The 20,973-nt window shown below is 43.4% G+C and overlaps 1 protein-coding gene across 2 annotated transcripts in view; it reads right to left on the reverse strand.

The window, feature by feature from the left end:
• The window catches only part of cdh17 (cadherin 17, LI cadherin (liver-intestine)), a 109,728-nt gene that overhangs the window by 33,644 nt on the left and 55,111 nt on the right, over positions 1-20,973 (reverse strand). For both annotated transcript variants that reach the window (XM_078540754.1, XM_078540753.1), the window contains exons 7-14: positions 20,246-20,436; positions 14,951-15,088; positions 13,749-13,899; positions 11,753-11,983; positions 10,615-10,691; positions 8,849-9,040; positions 6,796-7,040; positions 187-314 (exon numbers count right to left, since the gene is read on the reverse strand). In XM_078540754.1, the coding sequence (XP_078396880.1) occupies positions 187-314; positions 6,796-7,040; positions 8,849-9,040; positions 10,615-10,691; positions 11,753-11,983; positions 13,749-13,899; positions 14,951-15,088; positions 20,246-20,436 (1,353 nt within the window). The remainder of the gene's footprint in view (positions 1-186; positions 315-6,795; positions 7,041-8,848; positions 9,041-10,614; positions 10,692-11,752; positions 11,984-13,748; positions 13,900-14,950; positions 15,089-20,245; positions 20,437-20,973) is intronic.

Genomic DNA, 20,973 nt, shown 5'->3' on the forward strand with positions numbered 1-20,973 from the left:
AAGGAAATGAAGGGAAGGGATACGGAGATAGTGAGGGATGGTAGAGTTGAGGTAAAAGGTCAGCCATCATTTTGCTGAATGGTGGAGCAGACTGAAAGGGCCAAATGGCCTTCTCCTGATCCAGTGCTAATGTTCTTATATTCTTATTACTCTTTCCACTTTCAAGAATCAATTTACGGTGCTTACCTTTCTCCATTGCAATGGCATTAATTTCATAACGGTTTTTCTTCTCCGCATCCAATTCACCTTCAATGGAGATCTCTCCAGTTTCAGAGTCAATCTTGAATCGTTTATCTGGATCATATAGTTTGTAGCTAATCAATCAGAAGCAGATCATTAGTCTTATTCCTCAGTCAGAATAATGTGCATCTGCCAGCATCAGTCAAACTGTACAATTTAAAACAGCTATGTGTACATTTTCCCCTCTAGTCTGAAATGGTACTCTGACAACAAATGAATAGCCAAAGGATAAGATGATTTATGATAAAAGTTACTATGAGTAATACTTCAATTTGAAACATTTCTCTTATTTACAATTTCCCTTATTTTTAATAATATTATATACTGCAGAAGCAACAAAATCCAGGCAGTTTGCCAGCACAGACCACCAATAAGCTTCCCAGGACATTTCCAGTTCTATCTATTAGGGCACTGGCCTCCGGAGGATTAAAATGGGAAGAATTCCAAATCTCAGTGACAGGTCTACCCCACCAGGTCCTATCAATGAGGCAGCCTGGCCGATCAAAATCACCAGTGTACAGGAATGTCACCTGACTCACATAAAGTATTATTAAGTTTGTCACAGAAGAATGACTCATATCTTACTTCTCATTGACATGCATGCCAACTCCTTAATTGGAAAATACCTACTTGGGTCCACAGAGAATTTGCTCCTCCCCTTTGCTAAGCTGCCTGTCACTGTCTGTTGGCATGAATATTAAAATAGTTCTAAAATAGTATATCGGGTGAGTGTTCCGACTGTTCCGCCCACTGACAACCTGTTGTGCATTGAGAATATACCCCCATATGCCTGAGTCACTGTTTAACTATTTGACCTTCAGATATCAAATGCAGTTTTCAAGGATATCAGATTTCAAACACATTGATCCAGAATAGCAATCTTATAATGTAGTGAAGATCTTCCAATGTTAAGTGTAGAAATGACCGTTGGAGAATTCTTCTGCTCTGAAGACTGAGTCGGGTGGCAGGCACGGAAGAGGAAGCGATTCCCGTTGGCGGCGGGTATGGCTGAGCAAGTGTAATCTTATGCTGTTCAGCTCATCATTTATGCATCCATCCGGAGCATGGCGAAACTTGTGGCAGTGATGGGCAGGAAGTAACCTGCCCCACCATTGTCTCATGGGGTTGAAGGTCTGGGCGTCCTATTTAAAGGGCACTTGGGCAGCCATTCACTCACTGCAGGCCGGGAGATCTGATTGTGCTTCAACTGCAATGTCTAAGAGAAGAAAGCAACTTCTGGCCCCACCATTCAGCAATTCTTCCCTGGAGATCCTCCTCCAGGCTGTCAAGGAAAGACGGGAGGTGCTGTTTCCCCAGGATGGCAGCATGAGGCCCTCCCGTCTGACCACAGCAGCCTGGGAGGAGGTCACGGGACTGGTTAGCGCCCAGGTGACGCAGAAAATAACCAGCCAGCAGTGTCACAAGAAAATGAATAATCTGCTGCACTCCACCAGGGTAAGTGCACCATCTACTCACTGCAAACTGACACTCTCATAATGGCATCAGACAATCTAAGCGTTAGAACACACAGGGATGTCACACATGGCCAGTAGATTGGATATCAGCACTAAATGAGTGCCAGGCACCATAAGCTCTCGATCTTATACCAGTTGCAGGGCAAACTGATGCAACCATTGGGATCACAATCAATCCTTTTGTCTTTCTGCAGGACAAAATGCCCACAACAAAAGGGAGCAGGCCAAGGTGGGAGTGGGTATGGCAGAGATTTGGGTCCTCACCCCATTTGGGAAGTTGACCACTGAGCTAGCCAGGGAGGGACGTGACCATGCCTGTGCTGAAGGTGAGATCGGGCTCCCCCAGAAAGCCAGTGAGGATGCATCCTATCTGCAGATGCCATATGCATGTGCAGGCTGGGAGATCTTTTTAATTTACGAGTCTGCTTAGTCGATCACTAAATCTCTCTTTTCTCTATTCCAGGTACCAGGAAGAAACAGGGGAGGACAGCAACCTGGACCAGTCAGAGGCCCAGCCCCAAGCTGAGAATGCCTCAGAATCCTCAGAGGATGCGATTTAAGGGTCCAGAGTGGTTGTACCTCACAAAACCACAGTGTAGGTGAGGCACTCTCAGTGAGTGGACTATAAATTTACCTGGAAAATTCTCAATGATTAAGATGTCAAGCGACATGGGTTTATGATGTGCAAGTGCAAGTGCAAATCGGGGGGGCAGGACCATGATCATCCCTCATCAATCTGCATTGAGGCTGATCTCAAGGGGAAAAATGGTGTTATTTCGCTGCACCTCTCTGTGGATGCACCTATCTGGTTCTGCTTGAAAGAACTCTCTGCCTGGTTGCCCCCCCTCTTTGGGGGCAGGTGTCAGGGCCACATGAGTGTATCCCTGGTGAGTTTTGACTTCAAATAGCTTCTTAGTTGTCATGTACAAGGCCTTTGTGAAGACATGGGTGAAATCATTATTCCACTTACAGGTGCCTGAGGTAGCAAGAGCTGTTTAGGTTCTAAAGCAGCCATTTACTTCTAAAGCAGCCAGGGCTTTGCATTTTCCCATAACTTTGTTCATTGTTACGATCCCAGCTGATGTTACTACAGGACAAGTCTGATCTCAGGGTGCAGCCTAGGTTGGTAGATCCTAACTTTTATTTTTTGTTTAGATACGTTGAGAGTGGCTACTGAACAGAGTCACAGGAGTCAGCTGATAAACTTTTAACAAAAGAATAAAACATTTATTAAGCCAGAAAAGATGAATTATATCACAATACTCCTTCGCACACAACTATAACTTTACAGATATATACAGATTTGTAAGGATAATACAAGTTACAAAAGCTACCTTATACTCTAAGGTTCACAGTAAGTACACAGTCCATGTAAACCAATAGGCGATCTGTGGTCAGACACACCACACTCTGAAACCGAGCCACCCCAAACAGATGCTACAGATTCCACATCAACTCCCCAGAGATGCTTGTCACACTGTAAGCCAACCAGTCTCACGGAACTCCGTCTTTCGCATGAGGGTTTCCAATCTACACTTTCCAAGAACTCATTTTGGAATCTTCTACCAAACTGATGCTTTCTCTCAGACACCTTCCACAAGGGTCCACATCCTGGGTTTAGAACTCTCTTTCTGATGGTCCGCTTCTCTGGATCACCACACATTCTCTCTCACTGACTCAGCCATCAACAGAACATCATTGCTTCACATGCCCATAGTAAAGAGTTACAGACCTTTAGCTGTCTCCTTGGACCTTCTGGCTTCTCGCATGCTTATATTGCTTTAAACTGTGTCTTGCAGCTTTCATCTCTTTAAGCTTGAAACTTGAGCCTTCTTCTCTGCTCCTCACTGTCACTTCCACAGAATCTTTGCCAGATTCTTGTCCTTTGACTAGAATGTCCTCATGGGACCTTTCCTGTTCCATTCTCCTAGATTTGGGGACTTTATTCTTTAGTTTCTGGAACCTTCTTCTGCTGGTAACGGCTTCTAACTCATCTCAAACTGCTCTTTGGTGTGTGTGTGCGTGTGTGTGTTCGATCTCCCTTTCTGGGCCCCTGTTACTAGGCAACAGCAGAGTTTTTTTTCTACTCGTTTGTTTTGACTTCTCTTCAAGAGTCGTAAAAATCTCATTAGAATGCCGGCGCCTTTTAAAGTGAAACTAAAACTCAACTTCTCCTTTTCTTAACACAGAAATACAAAAATACAAATCAAACTTAACTTAAAGATAGACCTTTTTCCTAACGCACCCAAATAAACATATAACTTACATAAACTCTCTCTATTTCCTAACAGCATTCAAATGATCAAACCAACATCAGGGCTGATGGTAAGTAGTACTATTTAATTCATCTCTCAAAACAATGGAACATTGGAGAGAAGTAATGCCTGTGAACAAAAAGGTGCTGAGGCCTTCCAGCCAGCAAAGGAGAGGAAACCAAAAAGTTCAACAAATGTGTCGGCAGTTTACTCTGCCAGAAATCTGGTAGCTATCAGATTGTCACAGGCATGTCAGCCACATCTTACTCTGGCTATGGCCTCTGCATGTGGATTAGCAACATGCTGGCCCTAGTCAGTTCCATCTTCTTCAATGTCCTCCTCCTTGGAGAAGACATTTTGCTCCTCCATATCTCCCTCAGACAAGACAAGACAACTCCCCTTTGCAGTGCAAGGTTGTGCAGGGTGCAGCAAACAACGTTGATTGGGACACTCTGTGGTGAGTACTGGAGAGCCTTACCTGAGCAGTCCAAACATCTGAATCTCATCTTTAGGAGACCGATCATCTGCTCTATCACGAATATTGTGGAGGCACGTGCGGCATTGTAGTTCTCCTCAGTAGCACTCTGTGGATGGTGAAATGGCATCATCAGCCACATTTTCTGGGGGTATCCTTTGTCCCAGAGGAGCCAGCTGTGCAATCATCGGGGTCCTTTAAAAACCTGTGGCACCTGCGAGGGGCTCAGAATGTAAGAGTTGGGAGAGCTCCGTAAGTACCGAGCACAAACATGCAAGATTTGTCTCCTATGATCACAAATTAGCTGAATGTTCAAAGCGTGGAATCCTTTTCAATTTATGAATGTCACAGGCTGTTACCATGGAGCTCTCAAGGCAACATATGTACAGCCAATTGCGCCCTGCACTTGCAGGAAACCAGAGATTGCTGCAAATCCAGCACTCTGGGAACCTGGTTTTCGGGATCCATGTGGAATTGTGCTCCCATGAGCAGGGCGTCGCTGATCTCCTGTACACCCTGGTGTGCGGCTGACTGGGGGATGCTGCACATGTCCCCAGTAGAGTCCTGGAAGAATCCACTAGCAAAAAAAGTTCAAGGCTGCGGTGATCTTCAATGCCACCAGCATAGGATACCCTCCAAGTCCTTGCTGCCCCAGCTCATCCTGGAGAAGCTGGAAAATGTTGTCACTACCCAGAGGCACCTTCATCCGCCCAACAACAGGACCAAGACATGGATGACATGCTGCACCCTCTAACATGCCCTGAACCATCTGGCTTCCTTACCCAGACAGTGTTCTAAACAGGTATTTCCCTGGACAGCCTCCCAATGCTTGCTCCTATAATGTTCAAAGCTATGTATATATTATGACGAACTCCGATCATTACATTAATTGGCAGTCTGAGAGTTCGGAGGCCAGGAACTACAGTTCCCAGCAGGCCCTGGGCCCCCTGCACATGCACCAGCCAGGAGATGGCCACACATATGCAGTTAGTGCTTTTATCGTTCTTCAGGCCGGTAACCGGTCCTGCGCACCCGCAGGAGAAAAAGGAAAAGTGAAACTGCAGGTCAGGTGACCTGAAGAGGAGCACCATTGCAGAGAAGGTGTCCCAGAGAGCAGGACACGGGGAGGGGGACAGGGAGAATGTCCCAAACAAGGGAGTGGGGCAGAAAAAAGGTCCTAGAAGACAGTCCCAGGTAAAGGACAAAGGCAGAGATCGGAAACAGATCCTGTTAACTAAAGCTGAAAGAAAGGAGCAGAGAAATAGGCTCCAAATTAAAGACAGCTGCAAGCAGCAGACTTTAAGCAAACTTGGCTCGATACAAGCCCTGAAGATCTGAGCAGGCAGCCAAAGGTTGGTAATTCCATGCTGCAGGCCTTTTGGAGCAGTATTCTGCTTGGCACGGCTGAAGATCTGAAAGCATGCTTTGATGGTGAAGCTTGAGTGTACGCGGAGATCCAGGCGAAGGAATCTCAGAAGGCGAGATTGAAATCCTGGAGGTGGATCCTTGTTGAAGCTGTCCGAGTGGGAGCAACTTCTGGAGAGAATTTCAAGGCGATTTCTTCAAATATGGAGATTGGAAACCCTTGTGAGAAAGACAGTTTCAGTGAGACCGGTTGGCTCAAGGTGTGACAAGCATCTGGGTGGATTGTTGAGAAATCCACAGAATTTACTTTGGTCGCATCTGTCATTTATTTGGAGTGTGGAGTGTCTGACCACAGTTTGCTAGTTGGATCACATGTACAGCATACTTAACCTGAATATTAAGTATAAAATAGATATGGTAAATTGTTTTATCTTTCCAGATTTGTATGTGTCTGTAAAGATATAGCTGGGGTGAAGGAATAATGAATGTTTGAATCGTTTTCTTGTGTTTGTATTGAGATCTTTCCAACCTTTTTGTCTGGTATAATATAGTTCATTTTTCTTGTCTAATAAATTTTTTATTCTTTGTGTTAAAAGGTCATCTGCAGACTCCTGTGAATTTGTGCAGTTATGTACATTCCGATTCCTAAAAAAAAGTTAGGATCTATCAAGCCAGGTTTCACTCTGGGGTCTGACTGTCCAGTATTAACATCAATTGGGATCATAACAATATTGATAGTAATTCCACTCCTTTGTAACAAAGTAGTTAATGTATCATGGACTACTTTTAATGAGGGATGTCTCTCTTAGCCTTATTATTAAGGCTTTGGCTCTTTGCTTAACTTTCTCAACAATAATTCTTAAAATGTCCACTCTTAACCAACTGTGTTCACTTCTACAAGGCTGTGGTCCTGAATAACCACTTGCATTGTGTTTGTGTGTACTTTTACATACATTTTAGTAAACAGACTTTGTTCATTTAGTACCTCACTCCAGCACCTTCAGGGTCTTTGGCTTCCACTTTAAGCACGATAGCACCCTTGGAGGCATTCTCGAATATCCATTTTTGATATGAAGACTCTAAGAACTGTGGTGGTTCATCATTATTGGTCACATTAACGAACAAGTAGGTGAACGAGCTTGAGTTGTACTCCACTCCTTTTACTAGTGGTTCTGGATTTGTGGCACTGATCTTTAATTTATAAGCTGAATAATCTTCAAAGTTTAGTGGCTAAGGGAACAGATGTAGGAGAAACAATTAAATGACTCAAGACAGAATGAGTCTCTTCATTCTTAAAGAGAAGTAAATTTTAATGATGTCTTTTAAGTTCACATATCAAATTTTATGTTGGTTCATTTAATGTGTTTTACTCAGTAAGTATAACCAATACTCATTGATAAAACAAGCATAGGTTTTACCTAATTCTTTGCATCTTTGAACTTTATATTCTCTCTATCTGAATGTCCTTGTACCACACACGATCCCTATCTAAAGAATTGGATAAGGCACTTGTCCCTCAACTACTGCCATTCTCTTTCCATAGCTGGCAACCAGGAAATGCACAAGCAAAGATCAGTGATTCATTACGTGATTTTCCTCTGGAGGAGTTTCTACCTGCTTCTTGGCTTTTCACCCTGAAGATACACTTGGCACCGAGGGCTTACTTGGTGGTGCTGTATAAGTTAGTATATATCACCCTTGATTTAAAATAAAAGATGCAGATTAACATTTTAGAAGAATTACATTAAGAAGTGTTGATTGTATAAGCACTGTCTGATCTACACATGATTTCAGTGGCACAAAATATTTTATCCAACATCATTTCAGATCAGTCTGTTAGATTGATTTTATTATTAAGGTCAGCTATACCAGACTAACTGATTAATGTACTTTGCATCTTCATTGAAGTCAGCCCTAAATTTATTCTTTGCTTTATTTTATTTTTGTGCTGTGTAAAAAGATTACATACCTTCTGAAATCATAATACAAGTGCATGTTACTTGATAAATTACATGGTACATGGAGATACACTTGTTTAAGAAATATTTTCTGTTATATAGCACCTTATCACATATGCTGTCCCCGACCAGCAGTCAGTCTCCCTCCTCAACCCTGCACAGCAGCCAGTCTCTGTCCCCCAACACCGCCCAGCAGCCAGAATCTCTCTCTCTCCCCCAAATTCAGTATCCAGTCTCTCTCTCTCTTTCCCCCGCCCCCGGCCCAGCCAGCAGCCAGTCTCCCTCTCCGACCCTGTTCGGCCGTCAGTCTCTTTCCCCTCATCATTGCCTATCAGCCAGTATCACTCTCTCCCCCAAACCCAGCAGCCAGTGTCTCTCTCTCCCCTCCCAGCCAGTGTCTCTCTCTCCTCTCCCGCCCAGCAGCCAGTCTCTCTCCCCTTAGCCCAGCAGCCAGTATCTCTCTCTGTCTCTCTCTCTCCACCTCCCCCCGGCCCCCTGGAAACATCCCTTTCTCCCCAGACCCGCAGCTGCCACCAATATTTAGGCCTCAGGCTGAATGTAGCACTCTTCTGAGCCCATCAGCAGCCAACGTAAGAGATAATACACCTGTGATTAGAGGAGCAGGAACAGCTCCTTGCAGAACCTTCCACTCTATTTCCTGGCATTTTGAACACTGTGTCCACGGGCCAGGATAGAGGGGCATAGTAGGCCAGATCTGGACCTTAGGCCAGCAGTTGGACGAGCTTGTTCTTGAAGAAGCTAATTAGCTTAACTGCTTTTGCAGATAGTGCTTATGTTGCATAGTGTGTTTGTTATTTGATTTTTTTTTTGTGCACTGCATGTGGTACAGATAAGTCAAAATATGCAAAAGAGAAAAAGATAATATTACTCAAGAGCTAAAGGTTTAAAGTATTACATTGTACTACCTAACCTTGGTTCACGTATTACAATGTAGGACTTGGTTTATTCAAGGGTTGATTATCAGGAAAACATTGATAATACAACATTCTAGGAATACAGCCTTTTAAACCCAATTTACTTTGCAACCACAGAAGCTATGATAATTTTTCAAAACTTTACCTTAGCCAGCTGCACCTTTCCTTTATTTGTACTTTCTTCAGTTATTATTTTGAAAGTTCCTTCCTCATCACCTTCTACAACAGTGTACAATATCTCAGAGCTGCCCGTGAGAGGCTCATCATTGTCTGTTGCCTGAATTTCTATCAGTACCGTATCCAATGAAGTGTTTTCAGCTAAGGTGATGGGGCCATACTGGCAAACATGAAACACAAAACAATGGCAGGTAAGGACACAGTTACAAGGATGGTTTAGCATTGAAAATTATGAATATGTTACACCCTGTCCCAGGGTATATTAAGCCTGAATGAGATAGCTCTCAACTGAAAGATTTATGAATGAACTATTTTAATGAGCTTCATCAATTTTTTTTTTGTGGTGAAAGAAACTCATTTGGACCTTACAGACTACTGCCCTGCTACCTAGTAGAGAACATATGAGCTTTATGACTGGTGACTCAATCATAATCCACAATTCTCAGGCAAAAAACATCAGTCTTCAGAAGCAATCCCACTAAATATGAGTCAACCAACTGCCGCATAAGGTTGTATTTGTTAAATAACACATTTTTAAGAATCCAAGCTGCAAATATTACAAATTTGTTTAAGCCAAGGAATGGTAAACACTATCGAGAGAAATGTTGAGAGTAGCTCTGATTGTTTAGTGGGTGAACATGCCATGCAGTGTGACAGCAAAGAACAAGGTCTTAACATTGATCAATGACCTTATCAAAAGCAACCACGGGGAAAATGCAACCGGCCTCAGTTTCTTTGGCCTGAATTTTTCGCTCGTCAGGCATGCGTGATCGGCGGGCCTGGGAGCGGACTTAATGTGATCGGTCCCCAACCACGATTTCAAGCTGGCGAGTATGGCTCAGCACTGCCAGTGGGGGCAGAAAGATGGCGGGCAGCAGCGTCACCACGGGTGCTAGTGAGCGCTTCCACTAAGCTCCCTGAAGGCAGACAGCTGCTTCAGGGAGCTGCGGATGTCCACGGAATAAACAAAACAACAAAAATGCTGCAAAATATGCCTATGCAGCACAACCAAGCACCTGAAAGCATACCTCATAAAAAACAGTCCCCAGATACCTCCTTTAATTTAATTTCCCCACGGAGATTTCATCCTGCCCTGGATTGAGATTTGAGCAAAAATGTAAAGGTCGCCTGCCCGAATGGCTCGTCCGCCAACCACGAAAAATCACTTTCAATGGCTTGCCACTTAATTGTCGGCGGGCACCCTCCCAACTACCACATGTGCCCGCCGAGCGAGATATCATGCGAGTGTGCGATGACGTCAGAGTGCTCACCGAACATCATCTCGCACTATTTCGTGGCCGGACGGGTCAGGTGCACACCTGCCCGCAGGACGTAAAATTCTGGTCTTTGGACTAGGAAAAGAAAAACAAGCCAAAGTTCATGTCCTTGCTATTTGTTGACCCCAGTCGCTACTCAACCCAAATGTGTACAAGTGAGGATAGGATCACCCTCAGTTGCAAAGTTCATCACAGTTGAATAGCTGACATCTACTGCCTGGGTTCAAATGTGAAGAACAACAGCTTGTACTTCAATAGTCACATTGATGTATGTAGGATAACACCATAATGATTTGCTGTAACACTCTGACAAAAGTATATCCGCAAACATAAATATAAACAAACTCTAATTCACAATCAGGCCCTGTCCCACATTATGCTGCATAAAGCATCAGCAACACATATCCTTTGAGTTCTTCAAATATTACAGGCGTGGTGAAATTTACTTTACTTTTACCTCTGATTTCTCAAAGATAGGAATCATGTCATTGATATCAATAACAGAGATATTGACCATGCATTCAGTGGTTAGTCCTATAAAAGAAACAAAAAGCTTAAATTATGAAATAGTCCAAACTTTGATTTGAATGACTATCAATAAACTATAAATTTCAGCAAATTGTGTCTGGTATAGTATGTTGCCTTGCCAATACTTGAGCACTCAAGTTTTAGACAAGGAGAAGGACTTGGGAATAAAGGGCAGGGCTAGGATATAGGTGGCAAAGGGCACAGAGGACAGGGAGTGAAGTATTGAACAGTTATTGAATTTTGAATCAAATGCAGGATGCAAGTTTTTTTTAAACCTAACCCAAAGCCTCCAGTTGTGATGCGGCTATCCAGACATCAGGAATTATTTCTGTGTGTGACTCTAACCTGACCCCCTTTCTCTTACCTAAACTGGGTGACTTAGTCAGGAATATTTACCACACTGTGGAAGAATATACAAGACAAAAGTAATTCAATTCACTGCTAACCCTGCCCAGAAGAAAAAAATTCCAATTGAACTGAGAGCCACAGGAGCCCAGAGTAGAACAAGGGATAGATAAGAAACTGGCAATTAAAACAGGATTCAGAAATGGAGCTGGGAACACCACATCAGGGGTGGAATTTTACAGCCCCTCCTGCCAATAGGATCTTCTGGTCCTGCTGAAGTCAATGGGCTTTTGAATGGTTCACCATGTTTTCCGGCCCCGCCCCTGCCGCGACAGTGCCATAAAATTACACCCCATGTGCCTGTGCACAGAAACATAGAAACTAGGAGCAGGAGTAGGCCATTTGGCCCTTCGAGCCTGCTTCACCATTCAATATGATCATGGCTGATCCTCTATCTCAACGCCATATTCCCGCTTTCTCTCCAAACCCCTTGATGCCCCTAATATCCAATGATGACCTCACTGCATAAAGTGAAATCATCCCATTTGTTGTTGTTTAAAAAGGAAGGAAGGCATGGCCTGAGTCGTCTCCAATATGCCCAGGCATTTATGAAACAAATAAAAGCAAAGCATTTGTAATGGGCCTTGAGATCCTCTGAATGTCTGTGGATATCTACAGATACCATGTCATATAATTTTTGGATTGGTGAGATTTATACAGACCTCCTTTCTGCCCCAGTTGGTCTGTGACTCGGACTTTTAAAATATATTCTGGTGCATTTTGCTTCTGCAGATGCCCTTTGAAACGTTGGATTTTTCCATTGTACTGATCAATAGTGAACATGTTGTCATCTGGAATCTTCGGGTCTTGGTCAACAATTGCATAACTCAATGAAGAATGGGATGTTCCCCCTTCATCCTCGTCTGTTGCAAGCACAGCTCCGATAAAGCTTCCTGAATTTAGAAAGTGTATCAGTGACATAAAGAAATGTATACATTAAAGTTCACCAGAAATAAAAACAGAAAATGCTAGAAATTCTCAGCAGGCCTGGCAGCACCTGTGGGAAGAGAAACAAGAGGCCTGAATTTTATGTGCCTCCAGCAGGCCTGTTTCTTATGGTGGGGGTGGCATGTAAAATGGGGCGAGCGCCCATCTCACCACCTTCCCACCAACCCCCAAGCTCACCCCCATAATACAGCGGGCAGGTGGGTGCTGAAATCAGTAGGCCACCCACCATATTTAAATGAACAATTAAGGGTCAATTAGGCTCGTTATCAAGCCAATTGACCCTGATAATAGGCTGGCCACACCATAAAATGTTTGGCAGGGGCAGCAGGGAGCCCAATTTTTCACATCAACTTGTTAAAGGGTGAGAAGGGGGTATTGCTCTTCAGGGGCTGCCCCTTTCTGATCATGGGGCTGCACCCTCTTAGGTTGAACCACACCCCTCCTTCCTACCCCCACCCCCCCCCCCACCCACCATTACCCCTCTCCCTAACCTACACAAACCTTCCTAGCCCAAGACCCTGGATTTACCTGCTCCAGGGATCCTAAGACTTTGGATCCCCTCTTCACCAAAGTCTTAGGATCCCCTCTTCACCTGCAGTCCCAGCAGCAGCCACTGTGATGCCCTCCTGGCACTGCCGGGACTTATAGAGCTTAAGGCCAATCAGATTAGCCGGCAGCAGAGGGCAGGACTTCCGCGGGAGTCCCACTCAGCCCTCAATAGTCAACCCCTCAGTGCTTTATGGCTGCAGGGCGGGTCAGCATCGGGTGTGTTGGCTCCACGCCAACATGATTTCGGTGGGTGGGGTGGAGGGGATGGGTGGCTTTTCCATCTGCCGTCCATGCCCCACCACCCCCCCACCGCGCCTTATTATTCAGCCAAGAGTTAATATTTCAGGTCAGTAACCTATCTCCAGTGAATAGCAGAGTTAGAGATGTAACACATTTTATGCAAGTACAGTGGCAGGGAAAGTGGGAGAGGGAAAGAATGAAGGGGAAGATGTATGAAAAAGTAGACAGCAAGAGAGATTAAATAACAAAACGATGTTGGTGCAAGGAAAATGGAAGTGGTAATGGAGAAGAACAAACGTTTGATGTAGAGAAGGTGTCAACGGGAATGATTACCAAGAAGGAGAGTAGAGAAAGTTATTAAGAATATGGGGGCTCCTTGTAGCTCAGCACCAATTCTTGGAGGCAGTCAGTGAGAGTGAATGGGTAGAAATGAGGTGAATAACAATGGAGCGAGGATGAGCAGGGATACAGGGGTCAAGTGGATCATGTAAAGAGGTAGAGACAGGGGTAATTCTAGGCTAGACAGCCCCACATTGCCTATTTTCAGGGAAACCTGCTGAATTAAGTGCCAAACACAGTAGCAGCGGGCCTTCCCTGGGTTCAAGGACCCCGCGGCTGCAAGTCCCAGCCACTGAGAGCTGCTGGCCAGTCAGAGGCTGGCAGATCTTCATTGCTTGGCAGTATCATGAGGCTGACGGTGGCTGCTGTCAATACTACACCCAATCAATCACTCTTTCATTCAAATATTTTATTCATTTAACAGGGATCATTGGAAAAAGTGGAAAAAGAATTGTAGCTTCTTAAATGGTTTATTCTTTTACTCAGTTATTCATTTTAGTGGGCTTGAATGTGATTAATAGTAGCCCAATCCTTTTCCATATAGACATGATACCTCACATTTTCTAATGTGATTATGCTCACCTATATCTTCATTTTCTTGCACCTCAATCATTGTTACTGCATCATTACAAATTGGGTGATTGTCATTGATGTCTTCTACGATGATCACAATTTCCAATGGTGTTTCCAGTGGCTCTCTATTTTTATCCAGAGCATACGCCAACAGTACATACTAAACACACATAAAAAAATACTAGATAATGGGAAATTTGAACCAGTAGATAGAAAAGTGCACATCACCAAATATAGCCTTTTACAGATCACAGTATACTTTTCTATAGATTAACTAATGGAGCAAATGGAGGTTGCATTTCAGGAGTTTCAACATATTGGGCTGGAGGCTCCTTTAGTTACTAAGCCCAAGGATTTTATTCTCCTAGGACCTGCCAACCAGAACAGTTTGCTAGTTCAGCATCAGTATTTTATACAGTCATCTGAGAATGTGCCAGGCTGTCTACAAAGCTTTTGGAGAAGTCCCCAAGCCATGTATCAGATATGCATGATGACAATCTAACCAAGATGCAGCCCATTAGACAGAAAGTGTCCATTCTAGTCTTATATGTAGTGAAGGGCCCTTGGTTGAGGTTCTAAGAGTGGGGATAGTTTCCATAATGAATACTTATAGGAGCTCTGAAGACATGGGGCTTTTTCTTTTCCTGATTCAAGAAAGTTGGTTAATCAGATTGAGAAAGTCATAATGCAGAGTTCTTTTTTCCATTCATTCATGGGATTTGGGCATCGCTGGCTAGGCCAGCATTTACTGTCTATCCCCAATTTCCCTCAAGAAGGTGGTGGTAAGCTGCCTTCAACAATTTCATTTTAACCAAGATGCCTGTTCCCTCACAGATCTCAGAGCATGCATAGAAAGCATTGACAGAAGATGGCATTGATGATGGACATGCTCTCAGGGCAATGTCACATTTGTAACACCTCGGTGCCCTACTCAAAATCATTCAACTTTTTTCCAATGCTTTTATATCTTTCTTGGAATAGGACACTCAAAGTCTTTATGTTGAAATCAATGAAGTGAAAATCAAGCAGATTCTAAGATGAGCCAGCAATTCTCTCTGCCATATTATCACACATGCAGTGAAGGTGAAAGTTACCCGCCATATTTCTAGATACAAAATCACCTATTGGTTTCTCTCCTCAACCCCCTTTAAAATCTTAGTACCATCCTTCGAAGAAAGTATGTTTTGTAACCTGTGAACACAGGAACTTACCTCACTAATCTCCTCTCTGTCTAATGGTTCTGTTACACTAATGTTACCAGTGGCATCGATTACAAATGGAAATTTGGGATAAGCCATCTTGTTCTTTGGCTTGAGTTCAAATATTGCACCAGGTTCATTCCACTCCACCTAAATTAGAGAAATAATGCAGGGCCATAAAACTTAAGGAACTATTGCCCATATTTTCTTCATTGGTGGAAAAGTAGTAAATAGACCTATAATTTTGTATATACATTTTAACAGCTGCCAGTCCATATGGTTTACTGCCAGGTATTTTCATAAAATGTGAATTATTTAGAAGGAACAATACAAAACAAGCCAGTCATAGTAATATTCATTTCAGATATCTAATGCTAATAAAATGCCATTGAGTTGCTGGTGAAGAGTTGGTGATCTCATTGTGAAATCTCATCTGAATGCTCTATAACCAAGGGGAGAATTTTCTCCCTATCACGGGGGGCTGAGCAGGAGCGGGCGTGGGTGGGCGTGCAGCCAATCACTGCCCGCGATCGATTGCGCGCTGCCATTTTGCGTGGTCGGGCCAATTAAGACCCGCCCAGCGTGATGCACACCCAGAAGTGCTAAGCACTCCCTGTGCAGACAGGGGGAGGAGGGAGAGTCGGGGCCTGCGCGCAGAAATCTCTCTAAGACACAGAGCTGCCTCAGGAGATTAGTTTGATTATTATGAATTGAAATTTTAAAAAAATTATTCAGACACGTCCCTTCATGTGACAGTGTCACACAAGCTGGGACATGTCAATGAATTTTAATGAAAAATTTTATTAAATTCATAAAGCCTTCATGAAACCTCATCCCGACCGTGGATGAGGTTTCATGATAAAGGCGAAGGCCGCCTGGGCTCTTCGCCCTGCCCCCCAACCTTAAGGTTAGACGGGCAGCCCAGACAACCAGCTTAATTAGATTATTAAAGGCCTTAATAGGCCTCTGACAATTCGGTGGGTGTACAGCCGGTTCCTGCCCGCGCTCGCCGAACTGAAGATCGGAATGACACGCGGTGATCTCGGGACGCACACCGCATCGATTTACGCATCGGTCAGTGGGGCTCGCCCCCGCACGCCGACCGGAAGATTCAGGCCCAAGAATGTTGAGCTGCCAATCCTGCCCTTCTTTGAGTCAAGCCTCGGTCATAGCTATAATATCATACTCCCACATGCCTACCTGTGCCCTCAGCTTGTCTGTGTTATTCCTCAGGCTCGTTGCATTAAAATATTCCATTTAGCCTTGCTAAACTCTAGCCTATGTTTCCTCTGCCTTCCAGACTCACTTACTAGCAGTTTAACTTCTAATTCCATTTCAGCTTCTCTCCCCTCTGAACTACTTTCCAGGATCCCATCCCCCTGCCAATTTAGTTTAAATCTGCCCCAACAGCATTAGCAAACCTCCCCGCGAGGATGCTGGTCCCGTTCCTGTTCAGATATAACCCCTTCAACTTGTACAGGTCCTACCTGCCCCAGGAATCTAAAGCTCTCCCTCCTGCACCATCTCTCCAGCCACACACTCATCTGTTCTATCGTTCTGTTTCCATACTCACCACTGTGCAGCACTGGGAACAATCCGGAGATTACTACCTTTGAAGTCCTGCTTTTCAATTTCCTACCTAACTCCCTAAAGTCTGCTTGCAGGACCTCATTTCTCTTTCTTCCTATGTCATTGGTCCCAACATGAACCATGACCTCTGGCTGTTCACCCTCCCCATTCAGAATGTCCTGCAGCCGTTCTGTGACATCCTTGACCCTGGCACCCGGGAGGCAACATACCATCCTGGAGTCACATCTACGGCCACAGAAGCTCCTGTCCACTCCCCTCACTAATGAATCCCCTACTGCTATTGCCCTTCCAGACTTCTTCCCCCCCAAGCAACTGAACCACCCAAAATGCCATGGCATTTGCTCTGGTTGGCCTCCTCAGAGGAACCGTCAATCTCACCATTTTCCAAGGCCGAGAAACGGTATACGAGTGAGATACACTAGGGGATTCCCTCACTACCTGTCTGGTCCCCTTCTTCTGCCTGGCGGTCACCCATTCCCTCTCTGCTTCACTTCCTTGAGCTGCGGAGTGACCACGTCCTGAAACGTGCTATCCACAAACCTCTCAGCCTCGTGAATGCACCGTAGTGCTCCCAGCTACCTCTCAAGCTCCAAAACCTGGAACTCGAGTTGCTCCAGTTGGAGGCACCTCCTGCATACATGGTCATCCAGACGGCCAGGAGCAAGCAGGCTTTAGTCTCGCTGTTTTAACCTCTCTCTCCCGAAGTCTCACTGTTTTAACCTCTCTCTCCCGAAGCCTCGCTGTTTTAACCTCTCTCTCCCGAAGTCTCGCTGTTTTAACCTCTCTCTCCCGAAGTCTCACTGTTTTAACCTCTCTCTCCCGAAGTCTGGCTGTTTTAACCTCTGTGTCCTGAAGTCTCACTGTTTGAAGCTCTCTGTTCTGAAGTCTCACTGTTTTAACCTCTCTGTTCCACAGTCTTGCTGTTTTAAACTCTCCCTCCCGAAGTCTCACTGTTTTAACCTCTCTGTCCCGAAGTCTCTCTGTTTTAACCTCTTTGTCCCGAAGTCTCACTGTTTTAAACTCTCTCTCCAGAAGTCACACTGTTTTAATCTCTCTGTTCTGAAGTCTGGCTGTTTTAACCTCTCTCTCCCAAGGTCTCACTGTTTTAACTTCTTTGTCCCGAAGTCTCACTGTTTTAACCTCTCTGTCCCGAAGTCTCACTGTTTTAACCTCTCTCTCCCAAAGTCTGGCTGTTTGAAGCTTTCTGTCCAAAGTCTCGCTGTTTTAACCTCTCTGTCCTGAAGTCTCACTGTTTGAAGCTCTCTGTCCAGAAGTCTCACTGTTTTAACCTCTCTGTCCCAAAGTCTCTCTGTTTAAACCTCTCTCTCCCGAGGTCTCACTGTTTTAAACTCTCTCTCCGGAAGTCACACTGTTTTAATCTCTCTGTTCTGAAGTCTGGCTGTTTTAACCTCTCACTCGCGAAGTCTCGCTGTTTTAACCTCTCTCTCGCGAAGTCTCGCTGTTTTAACCTCTCTGTCCCGAAGTCTCACTGTTTTAACCTCTCTCTCCCGAAGTCTCACTGTTTTAACCAATCCCCACACTTACCACATTTTTCCCAAAGGAGAAATTCAGTAGTTTTATTGAAAAGAGAGTTCCTGGTGTGTTGCAAAGGCGGGTTAGAAGTAGTGTCTTGGGTGTATTGAGGTAAACTACAAAGGGAATATTTATGAGATGGAGCAATGATCTAAAAAGTGGTAGCTCAATTACAGTATGTGCGTGCGTAATAATAAATTTTGGTTATAGACAACAGTTGCAATTATGCTCTGAATTAGACTTGGTGCAGTGGAACACTGAGGCTCTTGGGGTTAGATTTGCCAGACATTACCTTCAACAGATAATGTCATAAAAAAAATTAATGGAAGTCTAGGGAGTTAATAATTAACCCAACCCACCCAGCAGGAAACTGATGGAATCAAAACAGCTTTTCATTTAACACTCTGTTTGACTTGACTTTCCATTTAAGTTAAAATGACCCTACGTTTATTTCAAGAGGTATGGGATATATAAGCCAATAGGTAAATCTAAATAAAACCTTAAGGCCTCAGTGTTTTATTCATCCTGTGTACAGTATTGGGCTCCACACTATAGAAAGAATATTGAGTCTTTAGAGAAGGTACAATGCAGATTCAATGGGATTCAGCCTGCTATAAGGAATATAAATATAAACACAAAATTGAAAAATAGGGGTTGTTTCTATTAGAGCATCACAGATTGCAAGATGATATGGTAGGAATGTTTAATTATGAGAAGAAGGAAAAACCATAGATAAAAGATTGTTTTCAGTAGTTGTGAGGTCTTAGAATAAGGGCTCATAGACATAATGCTGAAAATAAGAAATTCAGGACAAAGAGCAAGACATGTTTCTTTACACAGGGAGTCTCGAAGCTGTGGAATTCACTTTCAGGGCTAGTGATCAATGGAAAAACTATACCAATATTCAAAATTAGATTGGATAGGTGGATGAAGAAAAAGAGAGGAAAGTGATATGTAACAGAGTGGTAAATGTATTTAAGAATATTTGCTCTCCTGGAGAGTAAAGACCAACATTGACTTGTTGGGCCAAATGGAGTGCTTCTATGTTGCAACACTTATGTATTTCCAAGGATTTCTTCACAGGGAAAACTGTAGATCTGTTTCTCAGACAATCACAGCAACTGAAAAACAATAGCACTAAAATTCTGCAAGTGTTCTCCAATGGCCCATTGTAATTCTGGAAGATTCACCAGGAAAATAGTGTAAATGGTTGGAATTATGTTTGGCGACCAGGAGAACTCCTGTGCAGTTTCAGCGCATTTCAAGCAAGAGGGACCAAAACTATGGCCCAGATTTTGCTGGAGTAGGGCATCTTGCAGCATGCCCTGGGTTGTTCGACTTTTTCGTGCACTTTTAGGTTTTAACAAATTTAGTTTACACAGTTACTGTAGTTAGAAGCTGACAATGGTGCAGAATGGGCGATCTGGGACCTTCGTGAACAATGGGTCAAACTTCTTAACCAATAAGACTAAAGGACTGAAGAATGAACAGAGGAAAGACTGAAAAGGAGAATGAATTAGAGTAGGTGAATTCAATGCCAAATTATGCATGAAAAGAAAAATGAAGAGAAGGAAAAATTGGATTAGGAGAGAGGGAAAAATGATAAGAAAAGTAAGTTAAGGAAATAAAAGCTTAAAATTTGACATTTGTAAATCACCAACAATTCAAAACCTGAAGATTATTTACTTTTTGAGCAAAGGATTTTGACTGGCAATCATTAACAATTACCATGTTGATAAGGGTACTTATGCTGTAAATTACTGGACAACTAGACAACTGAGTGAGTTTAATAGATAATTAATGTATGAATGCAGCAACTTCATGAAAATCACAGGGAGGTTAAGTGGATGATGCAGTTTTCGTAAAGTACCTTGTAACAATTCACAGGGCACCTCTTCCTCGCCTCAGGTTGCTGGCCAATTTGTGCATTAATAATGGCACGTACCATTCAAGCACCATTATCTTTTCAGCAAAATCTGAGCTAATATTACTACAGTAATCTATTTCAGTTTTAATAATGATTACACAGCAAAGTGCTTCAGTACATAGGGCATAACAGTCGGGAAAAAGGGCTGGAGACCTGTGATGTAGAGTTTCCACTCATTTATGCATAAAGTGCATTTCAGCTGGACTTAGGGATAGACACAAAATAATTCTGTTATTTACAGTACTTGAAAGTCTTACCTGTGTGATTATCTTGGGATGAGGGTCTGTAGAATTCTCAGTAATTTCTATTTTACCAGGTGACTTCCACAAATTCTCTTTTACAGTAATCTTTACCACAGAGCTTGTGGTCAGAGGCAAGGCAGCTGAATCTTTTGCATTAACTATCAGCTGGTAGGCACCTTCCACTGTTGGATCAAGTGAGTTATATCCTGCAAAAAATATATTTCTAATAAAACATTACTCTTCATGACATCTTTATGAAAGACCAGTTGGCAATAATCTCTTGCTTTCAACGGAATAGAAAGATGTAAATGGATCTTTTCCTCACAGTGACAATGTGCAAGTGGCACAATAATGCATTGTGCTTTTGCAAACAAACATAAAATGTTTGGTGAAAACTTTTTCATAAAGGCAACACTTTTAAAATCTGATGGCAAAAATTTGTCTCAATATCTAAATAGTGTAACATTCTGTACCCTTACAAATGTCTATTTAATGATGGCCTTAAACATGCAGTTGGCAAATATACAATTGATTTTTTTATTCTTTCACAGGATGCGGGCGTCACTGGCTAGGTCAGCATTTGTTGCTAACCCCTAATTGCCCTTGAGAAGCTAGTGGTGAGTCGCCTTCTTGAACTGCTGCAGGTACATCCACAATGCCGTTAGGGAGGGAGTGCCAGGATTTTGATCCTGCAACAGTCAAGGAACAACAATATAGTTCCAAGTCGGGACAGTGTGTGGCTT

The sequence above is a fragment of the Cetorhinus maximus genome, chromosome 4, assembly GCF_964194155.1.
Source record: "Cetorhinus maximus chromosome 4, sCetMax3.hap1.1, whole genome shotgun sequence".
NCBI lineage: Eukaryota > Metazoa > Chordata > Chondrichthyes > Lamniformes > Cetorhinidae > Cetorhinus > Cetorhinus maximus.